Genomic DNA, 16,961 nt, shown 5'->3' on the forward strand with positions numbered 1-16,961 from the left:
ATTAAAAACAAATGTACAAGGGCCAAGATAATTGAACTGAATTGTCTTCCATGTTAGTGGCAGATGTTGCTTTGATAACTGTATTCATGAAAAAGAATAAATTTGGATCTCTACTTCACACCATGCACAATTAATTCAAAGTGTATCATAGACCTAAATGTGAGAGTTGAAGCTACAAAACTCTTATAGGAAAACACAGGAGTAAATCTTTGTGATCTTTGGTTATGTTACAGTTTCTTAGATATAACACTAACAGCACCAGCAATAAAAGAGAAGACTGGTAAGTTGGATTTCATCAAAGTGAAAAACTTTTATGCTTTAAAGGACACCATTAATAAAGTGAAAAGACAACCCATAAACTAAAAGAAAATATTTGTAAATCTTGTATCTAATAGGGGACTTGTATGTAGAATACAAAAATAACTCTGACAATGTAATAATAAAAAGTTCAATAGGCATTTCTTGAAAGAAGATATATGGATAGCTAATAAACACAGGAAAAGATCACCATTATTAGTTAGTAGAGAAATCAAAATCAAAATCATGATAAAGTACTACTTCATACTAGTTAGGATGGCTATAAGAAAAAAGACAAACAATAACAAGTGTTGGAAAAAAAGAATAGAAATAGAAATTCTCATAAATTCCTAGTAGGAATTTAAAATAGTATAGCCACTATGGAAAACATTTTTTCAGTACCTGAAATTGTTAAACACTGAGTTACCATAAGTGTTTAACACTGAGTTACCATAAGACCAATCAATTCCACTCCTAAGCATCTAACCAAGAAAATAAAAATATAGGTTCATATAAAAACTTGCATTTTGAATGATCACAGCAGCATTATTCACAATTGCCAAGAAGTGAAAACAGCCCAAATAAACTGATGGACAGATAATAAAATGTGCTGTATTCATACAATGCAATATTATTGACAATAAAATGAAGTGAAGTTTTGACACATGCTACAACAGGGATGAACCTCAAAAACATGCTAAATAAAAGATGTCAGTCACGAAAGACTACATATTGCATGATTCAATTTATGTGAGATGTCTAGATTAGACCCATCTACAGAGACAAAGTAGATCATAGTTGCCCAGTTGGAGGAGGCAAATACTGGTTGGGAATGGAGGAAGGGCTGGTGAGTAACCGCTAATGCATACAAGTTTCTTTTGGAATACTGAAAACGTTCCAGAATTAGATTATACTGATGGTTGCACAACTCTGTAAATATATTAAAACCACTGAATTGTGTGCTTTAAATGAATCAACTTAATGATATGTAAAATATATCTCACTTGAGCTGTAAAGAAAAAACAAATGTACAATAGAGAAGATTGAAAAAGCCTAAAGTCTGTTCTTTGGCAAACATTGGTCATAACTAGCAAGAAATATCACAAAAAAGAGACTAAGCAAAATATCAATATTTGAACAGAAAAAATGACATCACTGTAGATTTTACAGACATTAAGTGAACAATAGGACCCACTTTATGTTAATAAATTTGACAATCTAATTATCATTTGGATGAAACAGAGATGGCTCTAGAAAAACATGACATCACACTTGATACAGAAATGAAATAAATTATGCCTTTTACATTTCTGAAATTCACTGAAATCTTTATTCACTGTAATGTTTTTTTTCCTTTTTGTGTTTTTATACAATCCTTTTTTTGGAGGTCCCTAGGAAGGGAACAGGGCGTGTTCAATCTACCCCTCTGAAAGGAAAGCAGACATTTGTGTAGAAAGGAAGTAGAAAAAGGCAGATGATTTGAATGAAACACTTTTACTTTTACTTATTTATTTCTATAAATTCAACTTTTATTTGATTTGGGGGTACCTGTGCAAGTTTGTTTCATGGGTATATTGTGTGATGTTGAAGTTTGGGGTACAGTTGATCCCATCACTCAGGTAGTGAGCATAGTACCCAATAGTTTAACGTGATTAGAAGAAAACATCGCTTTGTCCCTTGAAAATGAGAAGGTAGAATAAAAGTATGATCTCACTTACATATGGAATCTAAAAAGTTGAACTTATAAAAGCAGAGTAGAATGGCAGTTCCCAGGGGTTGGGAGGTGGGGGAAAAGGGGAGATGCTCGTGAAAATATACAAAGATTCAGTAATCTAATGTAAGCATGGTGACTCTAGTTAATAATGCTGCAATGTATACTTGAAATTTCATAAGAATTGACCTTAAGTGTTCTCACCCCTGCCCCCCGACCACACAGAGATAAATATGCATAACTATATTAAGTAATGAATACGTTAATGATTTTGGTAATCATTTTACAATGTATACATATAAAAAGACATCATGGTATACATCTTAAATAGGTATATATGATTTTTTGCTTTGCAAATATACATCAATAAATCTGGAAAAAAACATTTTTTATGAATAAAAAGTTTTTTAAAGTCTCTGTACTGCATTACCTTTGTATAGCAAACTCAACGTATTGTAGTAACTCAAAGATTAGCACACACTGTATTAAGATTAGGTAAAAGAATGTAATTCTTTCAGTAAAAAAATTAATACACGGGGGCTAGGGAGGAGGGAGGGATGAAGAGATGGAGCAGAGGATTTTTAGGGCAGTGAAACTACTCTTTATGCTACTATCATGGTGGAAACATATGATTATAAATTTGTCCAAACCCATAGAATGTACAACACTAAGAGTAAACTCCAATATAAACTATGGACTTTGAGTTATTATGACACGCGAATGCAGGTTCATCAACTGTAACAAATGGACCACTTTGGGGATGTTAACAGTTGGGGAGACTATGCTTGTGTAGGGGCTGAAGTATATGAAAAATTTCTACACCTTTTGCTCAGTATTTCTAAGAACATAAAATTGCTATATAAAATACAATCTATTTTTTTCAAAAAAAGAATTAATGTGAGCCAGTAGCAGTGGAACCTAAATATAAGAAATTACAGAAAGTATAGTTAGTGATATGTTTCTAGGCTTTGATAATGCAGTTATGCATATAGTTGCACTAATTTTTAAATTTATTCTCACATAGTAAGAGGCAATAACGACATCAGCAATGTTATGCCCATTGGATAGTTCTAGTTTGTCTAATTTCCATAGGTGAAATTACTCAACCCATGAAAACAAGATAACCAATTTTTATTTTCAGTCTCATTGCAATATGTGTAATAAAATTTGGTTGGTATGACAATGTGTCTGTGGAAGTTGACAACTTGGTAACTGCAGTGTGAAAAGCTATTTCATTTTTTATCTTTAAAGAATTACTGGATTGTTAAATTAAATTTTATTCCTGTAGGCTGCATCAAACACACAGAAACCAGGTGTTTAAGTTCTCATATCAGCATTTGAGTTGCTGGTTTCTTAATGTGGAATCACAAAGCTGTACTTACGGATTATTTCACCTAATAATTACAGTTGACAATTACTATGGTGATATAAAAATAATTTAATGGGCCATCAACTAAGAGGTGGCTTTTGGCTTTTAACCTAAGGAATCGTCTTCTAATGTTGAATACTTTCCTGAATGACATTATGCTAAAAAGTTAAAACAAATTAAACCTAAAAAAGAGAATCTATCAAACAACTTTACCTCTTCCTCCAGAAATGTAGTAGATAATTATTTGTACCCATGAGGATAATCAGTCAGCCATATCAGGTATATTTGATATCGATCTATCTATCCAATCTTAATGTGTCACCTTGGCCAAGATGTTTAACCAAAATTCTAGATTCCCATCTGTGAAATGGGGAACACAGTATCTACATTAGAGGCCTATTTTGAGAATCATGTATCTGTAAGATATATATGTATATATACGTATTAGAGAATATTACATATATATGTAAAATAAGTGTTTAGTAATGGTTAGTTAAGCATGAATTTAAATGAAGCTTTTTTTAAATGAAGTCACTATTTGTATCTTTACCTGAGCATATTTTTTGCAGCACAGAAGAGTGTCTTAGAGCATGAATCCTAAACTTTGATTTACTTACAGGGTAAACTTTGACAAATTACTTACCTTTTTCCTCTACAAAATGAGGAGTTTGTACATTTCTTATAATGCTGTGGTGGGGATTATGTGAGTTGTTAACATGTCAGGGGCTCATGGCACGTAGTATGTATTCAATAAACGTTAGCAATATTTGCTTTTGTCGTGTTATTTTTCTACCCTGTGTTTTGTCAAGTGAGCGAATACAAACACACTTACATGTTCTTGTTTCATTCCCAAAGAATTTGTTTGACACACGCTTCTCTTCACTGTTCACTGGGAATACCCATTGTGTCTGTTTTTTCTTTTGCCCCTTCTCTCTTAACTTTTTTTTCAGGTTCAGGGGAGGCATGTGCAGGTGTGTTCCATGGGTAAATTGTGTGCCATTGATGTGTGGTGTATGAATGATCCCCTCACCCAGTTAGTGAGCACAGGGTGCAATAGGTAGTTTTTCAACTTATGTCCCCTTGCCCTCCTCCCTCTTCAAGAAGTCCCCAGTGTTTATTGCTTCCCCTCTTTGTGCCCATGTGTATTCAGTGTTTAGCTGCTGCTTATATGTGTGAACATGCAGTAGTTGGTTTTGTGTTCTTGGGTTAGTTCACTTAGAATAATGGCCTCCAGTGTCATTCATGTTGCTGCAAAGGACATGATTTTATTCTTTATTCTTTTTTTTTTTTTTTGGCTGCATAGTATTTCATGGTGGAAATGTGCCATATTTTCCTTATTCAGTCCACCATTGATGGGTATCTGGGTTGATTCCCTGTCTTTGCTATTGTGAATAGTGCTGCACGGAACAAGGGAGTGCATGTGTTTTTTTGATAGTACACCGTATTTTTCTTTGGGTATATACCTAGTAATGAGATTGCTGGGTTGAATGGCAGGTTTGTTTTAAGTCCTTTGAGGAATCTCCACACTGCTTACCACAGTAGCTGAACTAATGTACATTTCCACCAGCAGTGTATCAGAGTTTGCTTTTCTCTGCAACCTTGCCAACATCTGTTTTTATTTTATTTTATATTTTAAGTTCCAGGGTACATGCGCAGTATGTGCAGGTTTTTTACATAGGTAAGCATGTGCCATGGTGGTTTGCTGGATCTATCAACCCACCACCTAGGCAGTAAGCCCAGCCTGCATTAGCTCTTTTCCCTAATGCTCTCCTCCTGCCACCTAACCCCGACAGGACCCAGTGTGTGTTCTTCTTCTCCTTGGGTCCATGTATTCTCATTGTTCAGCTCCTACTTATAAGTGAGAATATGTATTGTCATTTAATTTTTTAATAATAGCCATTCTGGAGTGGTGTGAGATGGTTGCCATTGTGGTTTTGATCTGCATTTATCTAATGATAAGTGATGATGAGTATTGTTCCATATGTTTGTTAGATGCCTGTATGTCTTCTTCTGAGAAGTGTTGGTTCATGCCCCTTGCCCATTTTTTTTTCCAATTTGTTTTATTCTTTAAAAAATTTTTCTTTTAAGTTCAGGGCTATAAGTACAGTTTTGTTACATAGATATACTTGTATCATGAGGGTTTGTTGTACATATTATTTCATTACCCAAGTATTAAGCCTAGTACCCATTATTTTTCCTGATCCTCTCACTCCCCATACCTTCCACTCTCCGAAGGCCCCAGCATGTGTTTCCCACAATACATCCCTGTGTTCTCATCATTTAGCTCCCACTTATAAGTGAGAGCATGTGGTATGTGGTTTTCTGTTCCTGTGTTAGTTTTTGCCCATGTTTTAATGGTGTTCTTTGTTTTCTGTTTGTTGAATTGTTTAAGTTTTTAAGAGATTCTGGATATTAGACTTTTGTTGGATGCATAGCTTGTAAATGTTTTCTCCCATGCTGTAGGTTGTCTGTCTATTCTGTTGATAGTTTCTTTTGCTGTGCAGAGCTCTTTAATTTAATTAGTTCCTGCTTAACAATTTTTGTTTTTGTTGCGATTGCTTTTTGAGATTTAGTTATAAATTATTTGCCAAGGCCAATGTGATTAGGTTAATGAGGATAAGGATTGTGCCTTTAAAAAACAAACTGCATATTGGTTGCGTAGGATAGCGTTTGGTATACAACTGATTCAATATAGAGTAGCCAGGTAAATTAATGAAGACATTTTCCAACTGAGTGATTACTGTGATTCAAATATTTCTGAATGAGAATATAGCCAATCATTCATTTTCTCTGTGATTCATATATTCCTATTCTGTTCCATGATAAACAGCTATGGAGCCCAAAATTGCAACTTAATGATGTACAATGCCGAATACTAAACAATTCATAAATTAGATAGTACAATCTGTAATGGACCTGGTGGTTGATAGTGGACTTACGAAGCTTGTGTGTTACAGATGGAGAATCAGCAGAGTAATTGTGCCAGGTTAAGAACCGTCATGCTATATCATGTAACTGTCTATCAAATATGTACATGAACAAAACATTCTCTGTGAAGCAGCATAAAGGACTGGGAAGATATAGGACTCTGGATTCCTGTTCCACCACTTTTCTAATCTTTCTGGATCTTAATTTCTCTCTCTGTATAAGGAGAAGGGTTATTACCTAATTTCATAGTTACTGCGAACTTTTAGAGTATACATCCAAATTCTTTGGGTTAGAAAAAGCATTAAAATATTATGATTGTATTATTAATTATTGTGCCTTGATATATAAATGTCTTTGAGAATTATAATTTATTTATTTCACTTGTCTTTTACATGGAAACAGCTCTGGATAGTTAAGTCCTATTCTAACAGGTCCCATTTATTTCCAGTTACAATTTTTATTCTGAGGCAAAACCAAGCTGACTCAACAACGATCAGGCTAATCTGTCCTGCCTGCTCCCTTTTTATAAAACATAAAAGCATTCCCACAAAAGCAAAGACAAAGAAGAAACCTTTGGCACCTTTGTTATCTGTGAATGGGGAGAAACAATGTACCTCAGTTACACACACACACACACACACACAAACACACACATATATACACACATAGGGCCTCTCCTATTTGAGTGTCCACCCACTGATCCTCTGATAACGAAATTAAGATATTAAAAAACTAAAGTGTTCTAAACACTATACACATAGCAGAATTAAACAACCACTAAGAATTAAACACCTTTCAGAGGAACTAACAATGTCATTTATATCTAAATTAAACAGACAGACATGACACATTTTGATAAAGAGCAGCTGTGAACATGATCTCACGACTTTACTCCTTAGAGGAAATGATTTATTCATGTAAGGAGCATTTTTAGATCAATTATTACTATTGTGAATAATCATGTTTTGACATTGTTCAGTAACTATACAATTAAAGTTAATACGATACTTTAAGCTGCACAGCTAATGTAATTTTTTCCTCACGGTGTGAAGTTTAAAGCATCAGTCTCCCCTTTGCATTCTTCAATTCAATCTGTTTCCATAACAACCATTGGGATAATTTTTAACGATTTTACTTTTCTACAAAAATCAAAGTTCTTAAAAGGCATTGCGTCTTTAGCTTAATTTCTCTCATTTGTTTGTGATGGTTATTCTAATAAAAATTTAGATTTCATTCACCATTGCCTTCGGCAGTACTTAGCAAAGGCTTTGTAATAGCAGTTGGAAACAATAACTGATACATGATTGAATAAGAAAGAATTAAAAGGAGGGAGAAAAATGAGGAAAAAAAACACAGCTGAAAACTCTATCTGCTCTGACCTGATTTCTTTTCAGAATGCATTAAGGCCACTGTATAATAAACTGGCCCACTTGCACAGAGACTAAAAGAAATGAGGGTGAGTCTGTTGGAAATAAGGCAATAGGTTTACTGAGAAATTTAATATACTCAACCTCCTCTTTCTGTTTACCATTTATTTGGATTCCAACAGAGGCTATGTTTGCGGGGCAATTCTGGTCCGTTTGCTGTAGGTGGATGTATGATTTCCTTTAACCTTGTAATCGACTAAGAGTAGAAGATGGGAATAACTTGGAAGAGAGTCAGGAGGATGTTACTGGTAAATATTAACCGGTAAATTTGGTTTCTTTGTAAGGACAAATTTACTTTTCATTGTCATATGCATTGGAGAAACTGCAATATTCAAGATTCTTACTGAAGGCAGAATTTTAGTATAACAGAATGTAATTTTATAATCATTTTAGTTTCTGAAACTTTTACAATGTATTTTGATCACAGAAACCATCTCGGACTTGTTTGATTTTTATGATTAGTTCTTCCATATTTTAAGGCATATGCCATTTCTAATAGGCAGAAAAGGTTTAATATACAAGATATTGTGCTTAACAGAGTTTTGTAAGAAAAACACAATCCCACTTTTGCTCAATTCATGCGCTGTACTCAAGGAATATAATAAAAACTTAATAAAATTCGTGGAATGCATAAACAGCTTGAGCAGAGCACAAAGAACTGAGTGAAAGCCAGATCGTTTTCTGTACGATATCCAGAGAATGACAGTGTTTATTTATTTATTTTTATTTTTTATTTTTTATTTTTTTGAGACGGAGTCTCGCGCTGTGTCACCCAGGCTGGAGTGCAGTGGCGCGATCTCGGCTCACTGCAAGCTCCGCCTCCCAGGTTCACGCCATTCTCCTGCCTCAGCCTCCGAGTAGCTGGGACTACAGGCGCCCACCACCACGCCCGGCTAGTTTTTTGTATTTTTAGTAGAGACGGGGTTTCACCATGTTAGCCAGGATGGTCTCGATCTCCTGACCTCATGATCCACCCGCCTCGGCCTCGCAAAGTGCTGGGATTACAGGCTTGAGCCACCGCGCCCGGCCATGACAGTGTTTATTAAATAATAAAGAATGGATTCTAAAAGAAAAAAAAAATCTCAAGTCTAGGGGCTGCTTTCATCCTAGTATTGAAACACCCAAGTGGGCTGGTTTAGCTTAAAACAAAGGATAATTGAATGGCCTATAAGTAACAAGAACTAGAACAACAATAAGCTGATAATGATAAGATTACTCAATTAAAACATAAAATTCATTTACACACTTCTTAAAGTCAAAATAAAAGTACGTAATTTGCATTCTTGATCTTTCATAAGTTTCATAAGTTTGAAACTTTCAACACATCTACTCTGAAAACAAAAGATTATGACAAAATTAAACTTGATTATTTTTAGCTGCTTGTTTTATTAATACTGAGGCTGTGTAAGAAGGTATTTGATTCAGTAGCTGAAAATTTGACTTGCAAAACATGTATTATCAGTAAATTTGTTTTATTTCTAGAGATTTTTTATGTTAAATTAGAAAAATCTCAGCATTTAAAATCTGACAGAACCCAAGCTCACCAATCCTCCCTTCTTACCTGCTACTACCTTTTTTCTTTATTTGACCTTTTCAAATTACAGTTTTTCTTTTTTCTTTCTTTCTTTCTTTTTTTTTTTTTTTTGAGATGGAGTCTCGCTCTGTCACCCAGGCTGGAGTGCAGTGGTGAGATCTCGGCTTACTGCAACCTCTGCCTCCTGGGTTCAAGCGATTCACCTGCCTCAGTCTCCCAAGTAGCTGGGATTACAGGCAGCTGCCACCACGCCTGGCTAACTTTTTGTATTTTAATTAGAGACGGGGTTTTACCATGTTGGCCAGGCTACTCTTGAACTCCAGGCCTCAAATGATCCTCCTGCCTCAGCCTCCCAAAGTGCTGGGACTACAGGCATGAGCCACTGCACCCGAGTTATAGTCTTTCCACTGGTGTTGTGCAAACAACAGGATCAACTTCTCATAATGGGTGTTGTGTATAAATAACCTAAAAATTAGAAGATCTAAATTCTTATGATTTGGAGTATATTGCCTAAACTTTTAACAGTCCTATTTCATTATCTGTTTGAATAATTAAATCTGCATTGTTCCTGAGTACAATGGGTTGTAGCTGTAATGAAACGATGGACATAAAGACTGCTTTGAAAAGTTTTATAAATATATGTCTGATTACAAGTCATTTTTCATTTTAATTTCATATATGTGTATTACATACTTCTCCTTGAGAGTTTCTTATCTAGTTTCTCTTCTTTAATTTTTTTCTAGAGCAAGAAGCATCTCATCCTGGAATATAATACACAGGTTAGCAAGTGTGCTCTGATCTGATGAATATATGTTTGAAAGTGGCAACTCACCTCTATCAGACACACAGAATGACACTTTGTTCTCTTTTTTTTTGTAACTGCAGTCTATTTGGAGCCTCAAAAAATCATCATTGATTATAGGAGTGTAATTTTCTCTGGAGTCGTTGCTGACCATCTAAAATGACACTTTTTTAATCTTCTTGTTTTGACTTCCATGGATTTTTCAACCGTAATCCTCATTAAATGTTTCACCTTCTTACTTCTGATTCTTATGATCTCCTTTGCTCTCATTTTAAATTTAATATTGAAACTCTGATTTGATTCAGTAAATTCCTTAAGGGTATAGTCGGTATAAGATGTTTTTGTTTTTAAAGAGTAAAATCATGTTATGCTAAATTTAAAAGAGAGAGGTTTCTCCCCTGGCTATCATACAAGATGAGGCCACATCCCACCCTTAGGTTACAATTGTGAGGATATGTGCTTAATAAGCATAATCTTCTAAACCCCTCAAGGTTATTATTCATTATGAAAGATTTTTAAGCTCAATAAATATTTTCTGAATTTAAAATGCGGGTAGTATGAATTGCTCTACAGATTAAAAAAAGAAAAAAAAACTACTCTTTTCAATCAGGTCAGTTATAGAGAATTGTATGTGGAAAACGACTATGAGACTAGCTATAAGTCAGTCAATGCAGAGCAGAAAATAATCTAGTAGATATGCATAATCTTAGATTATAAAGGAAATATCCTATTTGTCTTTATGCCACAGTGCAATGAATTGTTATCTCATTTATAATCTTTGTGTTTAGCCAAATATGTACAATCCAAATAATGACTGTCTTCTTCCCCTTAACCTGAGAAAGGCGTGATAGAGTGGCCCTCTAGATTGAGACTGATTGGACTGTTGGATTCCCATTTTCACAAGTTATTACCTAAGTTATCTTGGACGGTTTTAAAATTTCTCTATACCTCAGTTTCTTTATTTATAAAATGGGGGTAATTATCACACTTGCCATACCGAATTATAGTTAAGTATTAAAAATAAGATTATTTGTAAAACACTTAGAAAAGTTCTTGGAACATAATAATCAGCCACCATCATTATTATAGTCATCTTTAGATGGGGTATAATTTGTACTGGAAAGCCTCAACTGCTCTGGATGACAGCAAAATAGTAATAATAAAAGCATGGGTATATAAAATGGAAATGTAGGATAAGCAGGCTACTTACCAAAGAAGGAATGCATTTGTGATATAGGCTGGCTAAATGCTTTCAATTTCCCTATTCAGGTTATATAGGAAGACTGTATTTTTCATCATTCCTAAAGATCCATTAGTCTATGTCACTGGTTTCCCACCAAAGGTATCAGGGTAGAAGTGATACATATCACTTCCAAACCTAAACCATATATCTCCATGATTACCCACTCCCACTGTTTCTCTTCTCTGATAAATTCGAAAGCCATATTTATAATATAATAGCAGCAGGAGAACTCTGTATTTTTTTTGTTGGAGTGTCATATTATCTGTATCAGACTGACTGGTGAGCAAAAGCAAACCTTTGTCACGTTAAGTCTGAAATGTCTGAGTTTATTTATTAAAGCTCCTATCCTTAACTTTCTATACTGTTGCCTCTTGACCCTAAAGCCATTTTTCTATATTCTACCTCAAGATCCTAAAGCTGGGAGACTTCAAACCAGATTTCTTCTTTGCCACTATGCTTTTGGTTGGGTTCTGCCAATGGTAGTCCGGAAGACAACTAGAAGTCAGGAGGAGAAAGGACTCATTCTTGTTTATTCTGTTTCTGTCAGTGTCACTCCAGCAATGCTTCTTTAGATCAGTAATGGATGTTGGGTCCAGTTTCTAAGTTTATTTTACACTTGCTGAACTATCCTTATTGCACCACTACCACCCCAAATGTATAAAAATAGAGAAGTGCATCCTCTTCAGGGATATGGGTCCTAGATCCACAGGATCCCACCTCTGAACTCCTGAGGTACCTGTATCTGGGGAGATGCACTCCTCCTCAGAGGACCAAGACACAGTTTTGAGGGGCTTGTCCTCTAGTCTTTCAGGTTCTAACAATTCCAGCCTCCTCCCTTTGTTACTCTTTTGTATGAGGGGTTGTTATTTCTTCAGATATTAAACTTGTGAACCTTTTTGACATGTTAGCTTTCCAATACCAGATTAAATACTTTTGCATATTATATTCTCTTTGTTAAAATTGCTGGTTTTCTTCCTGTTTTCCTGACTGTACTCCAATTTTTATACTATTGAAATACAGAAATTTGAAGACAAAGCCACCATAGCACAATTCTAAAATATATAGTATCTCTTTAATGGTTGGGCAACGGGTAGAAAGAAAAGTGATTCAAAAGTAGAAAGCCTTCTAGTTGCATAATGTTTTGTCAAAACTCTTGGCAAAACTGCTGCTTGAATTAACTAGAGAGGCAGACAGCGAGTCTGCTGGGCTGGCAATACTCAAAAGAGATTGGAAAACAAAAGTTTAGTAGTGTATGTTGACTATTACTGGCTACATTTGGCGGGATATTACAAGAGAAACATGAGTGGCTAGTGTGAAGGCAGATACATAGAAAAACAGAATACAGAGGTTTCCAGGACTTATTGAGCAAAATGGCTGGTTTCTTCTAAAGCCCAAATGGTGGAACATGACATTGATGGAGGCATTGAACAACAAAGGCCCACTGAAAAGTTCCATTTGTGTAGCAGACTCAAGGCAAACCCTACTGAGATCTCAGGGTATTGTAGTAGTAAAATCCCATGATTCTGGAATACAACACTTAAATGTTTAAAACTTAAAATAACTCTAGGTCCCATTATCTTCCCCAAACAGGAAAAAAAATAAAGTAATATAGCTCTCAATAGGCACTTCAAATATGGTTAAACAGGACAATGGAAAAAGAGAAACATCTGAGAAGTCATAGCCAGAGGCTACAGGGAACTATGGACAAGGAAGATATCCCAGGGAAGTGTTCAGACCCTATTGCTGACCTCTAGATTGGGAGACTTTATAATGTCTTTCCAGCAGGATTGTGCCTGTGATTGACATGTGTACCTGATTCTTTCTTTATCTAAGTATCACAATTTATTGTGGTTTCCCTTTTCCTATGCTTCTCTTTTATATTAGGTGCATGGGAAGTGGATTGCAAAATGCAGGTAACTTGTTCATGGGTGATTCATTTTCATCATTTGATGAGGACAATGGCTAACCAGAGATCGTGAATTTGTGCTGAAATTAGTGACTGAAAGAATTTTAATTGTCACTCGTGAAGAGTAATCATCTCTTTTCAGGAGATAATGGAACATGACATGAATATCTGGTGACCAGTAAGATGGACTGTGGCAGAGATGGGTTATATTCCCATTAATTCCATCTCCTTTTCCTGACCACATAGAAAGGCAGCCAGCCTCCCTTGCAGTTCTGTTGGGCCTGAAATGGAAGGATGTCCATGCATTCAAGGCTGCTCCATAATGGCCCATGCTTGGTGTTCCACACAATCTCTTCCATTTCCCCTGTGACCATGTGCTTACAAAGGCAGCATCAAAAGATGGAAGGAGTCTGGATCTTTAAATCATGACTTGGCAGTGAACCTCCAAGGAGAGCTGGCCAGCACACATCAGCCCATAACACAAGGAAGAAACCTCTTATTTTATATGTTAAGAAACTGAGATTTGGGGGTTATATGTTAAAGTATATAGAGGTTACCCCTGTAATACAGCATTAGATTTAATTACTGGATTTCATTCCATTGGTAACTTGATATATTTTTCTTTATATTAAAATTAATTGAATGTGAAGAAAATGTCATCAAGAAACTGAGATTATGAGGTGTAGCAGAAAAAGCATTGTTTTGAGAAGTCCCATTCCTAGTAACCCTTTTATTATTTACTAGATAAGTGGCACTGGGAAAGTCAATTAATTTTCGTGGGCCCCAGTGCATATCTGTAAAATGAAGCTGTTATTAGGTTTATTATTAGGTTACCCAATTATAGGCAGAAAGCCAGTCCAAAAATTTGCTCACAGTTTTTATGGTTTTTGTTCTATGATTCCATGAAATAGGAGGTACACACTAAAGCACAGGAGCAGTAATTTTTTCTTACTTAAAAATGCTTGGTTATAGTATGGTACCTGATAAAGTACAGCTGTACGCATACCTATTACATAATACAATGTTTTAGTAGTGTTAACTCATGCCCCACAGTTTTATGCTATCCAAATATAATACATAAGTCATTTCAGAGTGAGACGAGACAATGCAGATGACAATTTCAAAAGGAAACCATTCCCTAAAACTTTGAATACCCAGTAGTTCTGCACACATCTCTCCATATCTTCAGCCCTCCCCTTACAATCTAAGGATGGGATTTAAGCAAGCTCCTCACTTCTCTTTCTATGTTTTATCAAGTGAAAGTCTATTCCTTCAGATGGTTTCTCTTAATATCAACTCACTAAGGTTAATTCAAGGTTGTCATTTCTATGTGACTGCTAAGGTCTGAATACTTGTATCCTCCCAAAATTCATGTCAAAATCCTAACCCCCAAGGTGATGATATTAGGAGGTAGAGCCTTTGGGAGGTGATTAAGTCATGAGAGTGGGGCCCTCATAAACGGTATTAGTGCCATTATAGAAGAATCCTGAGGGAGCTCATTTGCCCCTTCCACCATGTAGAGACACAGTGAGAAGGCACCATCTACGAATCAGAAAAGCAGGCCCTCACTAGACACCAAAATAGCTAGCACCTTAATCTTGGACCTCAGACTTTAGAACCGTGAGAAATAAATTTCTGTTGTTCATAAGTTACCAGTTTATGGTATTTTGTAATAGCAGCCCAAACGTACTAAGATAGTCAAATAATATAAATTGTAAAATAAAACAAAATAAACAGTAAAAAAAAAAAATCTAAATGGTTCTTTGTTCATATTTAATTGTATGTTCAACTGCTAATAAATCAGGCTAATCAAAACACTTTCATTCTTATAAAAAGGTAAAACAATAATTAAAATATATCTAATATTAGTTTAAAACCTGGAGACCGAATGGAATTTTCCTCCTTTAAATTAAAATGAAGAATGTTACAGCCAAATCTAAACAAAGACATTTAAAACTCTTCCTAATGAATGCTTTGTCCTAATCCCTGGAAAATGATGGCTAGTTAAAGCCCAGCATTTAAACTTATCGCAGCAAATAAAACATGAAGGACCACATTCTTGAATTGGTCTTCAGATTATTTTTGCAACTGTGTTAATTCACAATTTGTTGTGAAAATTATAATTTTTGATTTTATTATGGAGACATTTTTAGAAAAAATATAGAAAAATACAGAAAGTAGGATTCTGATTTTCTTTAAATCATCTTTAGATGACTGCGTACTTACTTTTCTTCAACTGATTTCATCATGCAGTATAGAATCCAAGAACATAAACTTTAATTTAAATATTTTAAAGTCACTAACATAATAAATGGATGATGTCCAAACTAATAACAAGAAAAACAACTGTTTAATTGGAATTAAACTCTAATATTATATGTCACGAAGGTGTTTGTGTTAGTTTACTAACCAAATCTATATGAACATATTATATAATACAAATGCAAATACTGTTGTAAACAAGGATAACATTTAGTTATAAGGTCATCCTCCCCACATTTCTTTAGCATTCTATTTACATACAAGCCAATTTGAGGTAAAATAACTTTCCACTCACCAATGTGGAGGTTTGTGAGGTGTCAGCCAAATCCCCTGAGATCTCGGGTGTTCGCGTGTTGTTTGGAATTCTGTGAGGGTTACGGGCTATCGCTTCACACCAGCCCAGCATTTTCTCCTTCCTCTTATCCCTTTTCAATTTCTGAAATTCTGAAAATAATTTACATTCCCTGAAACAGGTCACTTATTTTAGCTGTGTTTTGGAAAATATATATAATCAAAATTAAATCAACAATATAACAAAACACTAATGGAGACTTTTTTTTAAAACCAGGGGTTATAAGGAGGAAAAGAAGAATATGCTGATTATTAATAATATCCTAGAGTCACAGGAGAATAGAATGAGTATACATCTTTTCAAAGGACCTAACATCTTTTATATCTCTCTTTGTGGCACTAGTAGACAATGAGAATTCCTTGTGCCAGGTTCTAAGTGTTATTATCAGAGATCAGCTTATAACAGTAAGTTCTTACCTCGAGAAATAAGAACAGACCTGGTTCCTGATAATATCTACATATTTCAATGACATCTAAAATTTGGCATAACTTTTCAGCTAAATGTCCTACAGAAGCCAAATAAATCGAATACAGGCCAGTGATAAGTATTACTCATTCTGGCAGTGGCATGATTTTCTCTCTCATAAAGTTCTGCCATCTGAAAAAAATTATTGCAAGTATAATAAATTTAGCATATGACATCTATCACCAGTACAATCTATCCAAAGCAATAATTTAAAAAAATCCTTACTACGTCATGAGTAGAAATATTCCACAACTCTTTCTAGATTTCTAGAACTTCTTATTTGGGGGAAATGTTTTGTCTCTGAAAAAGTCATATCAACAATGACTTCTAACATAATGGAGAAACATGGTTTCCCTTGTAAAGTTTTACAGCCTACTTTTCCACTCCACCACCCTCAGTAATTAGAAATAGTTTATTGCAGGTCTTTAGTTAAACGCATTACACTGTCAATTAAATATCAAAAATAATGTGCAGTAATTATTTTTCACAGCATCCAAAGCAATTAGCAATCTGGTCGTTTGTAACATTTCAGAGATTCGAAACTGCACATTTCAAAGCACTAAGAAAAGTAACATAAAGAACGGTGCGCTAACAGATTGATGAGTTATTATTCTAAATGACAAAATACTCAAGTTAATGCATCTGAACAATGTAAATAGGAAAGT

The 16,961-nt window shown here is 34.9% G+C and overlaps 1 protein-coding gene across 1 annotated transcript in view; it reads right to left on the reverse strand.

Annotated features, from left to right (window-relative positions):
* Window positions 1-16,961, reverse strand: part of MARCH1 (membrane associated ring-CH-type finger 1) — an 826,141-nt gene that overhangs the window by 310,649 nt on the left and 498,531 nt on the right. Inside the window, exon 3 of the mRNA XM_025386160.1 lies at window positions 15,775-15,923. Within this exon, the coding sequence (XP_025241945.1) occupies window positions 15,775-15,885 (111 nt within the window). The 5' untranslated portion in view covers window positions 15,886-15,923. The remainder of the gene's footprint in view (window positions 1-15,774; window positions 15,924-16,961) is intronic.

This window comes from Theropithecus gelada, chromosome 5, assembly GCF_003255815.1.
Source record: "Theropithecus gelada isolate Dixy chromosome 5, Tgel_1.0, whole genome shotgun sequence".
Classification (NCBI taxonomy): domain Eukaryota; kingdom Metazoa; phylum Chordata; class Mammalia; order Primates; family Cercopithecidae; genus Theropithecus; species Theropithecus gelada.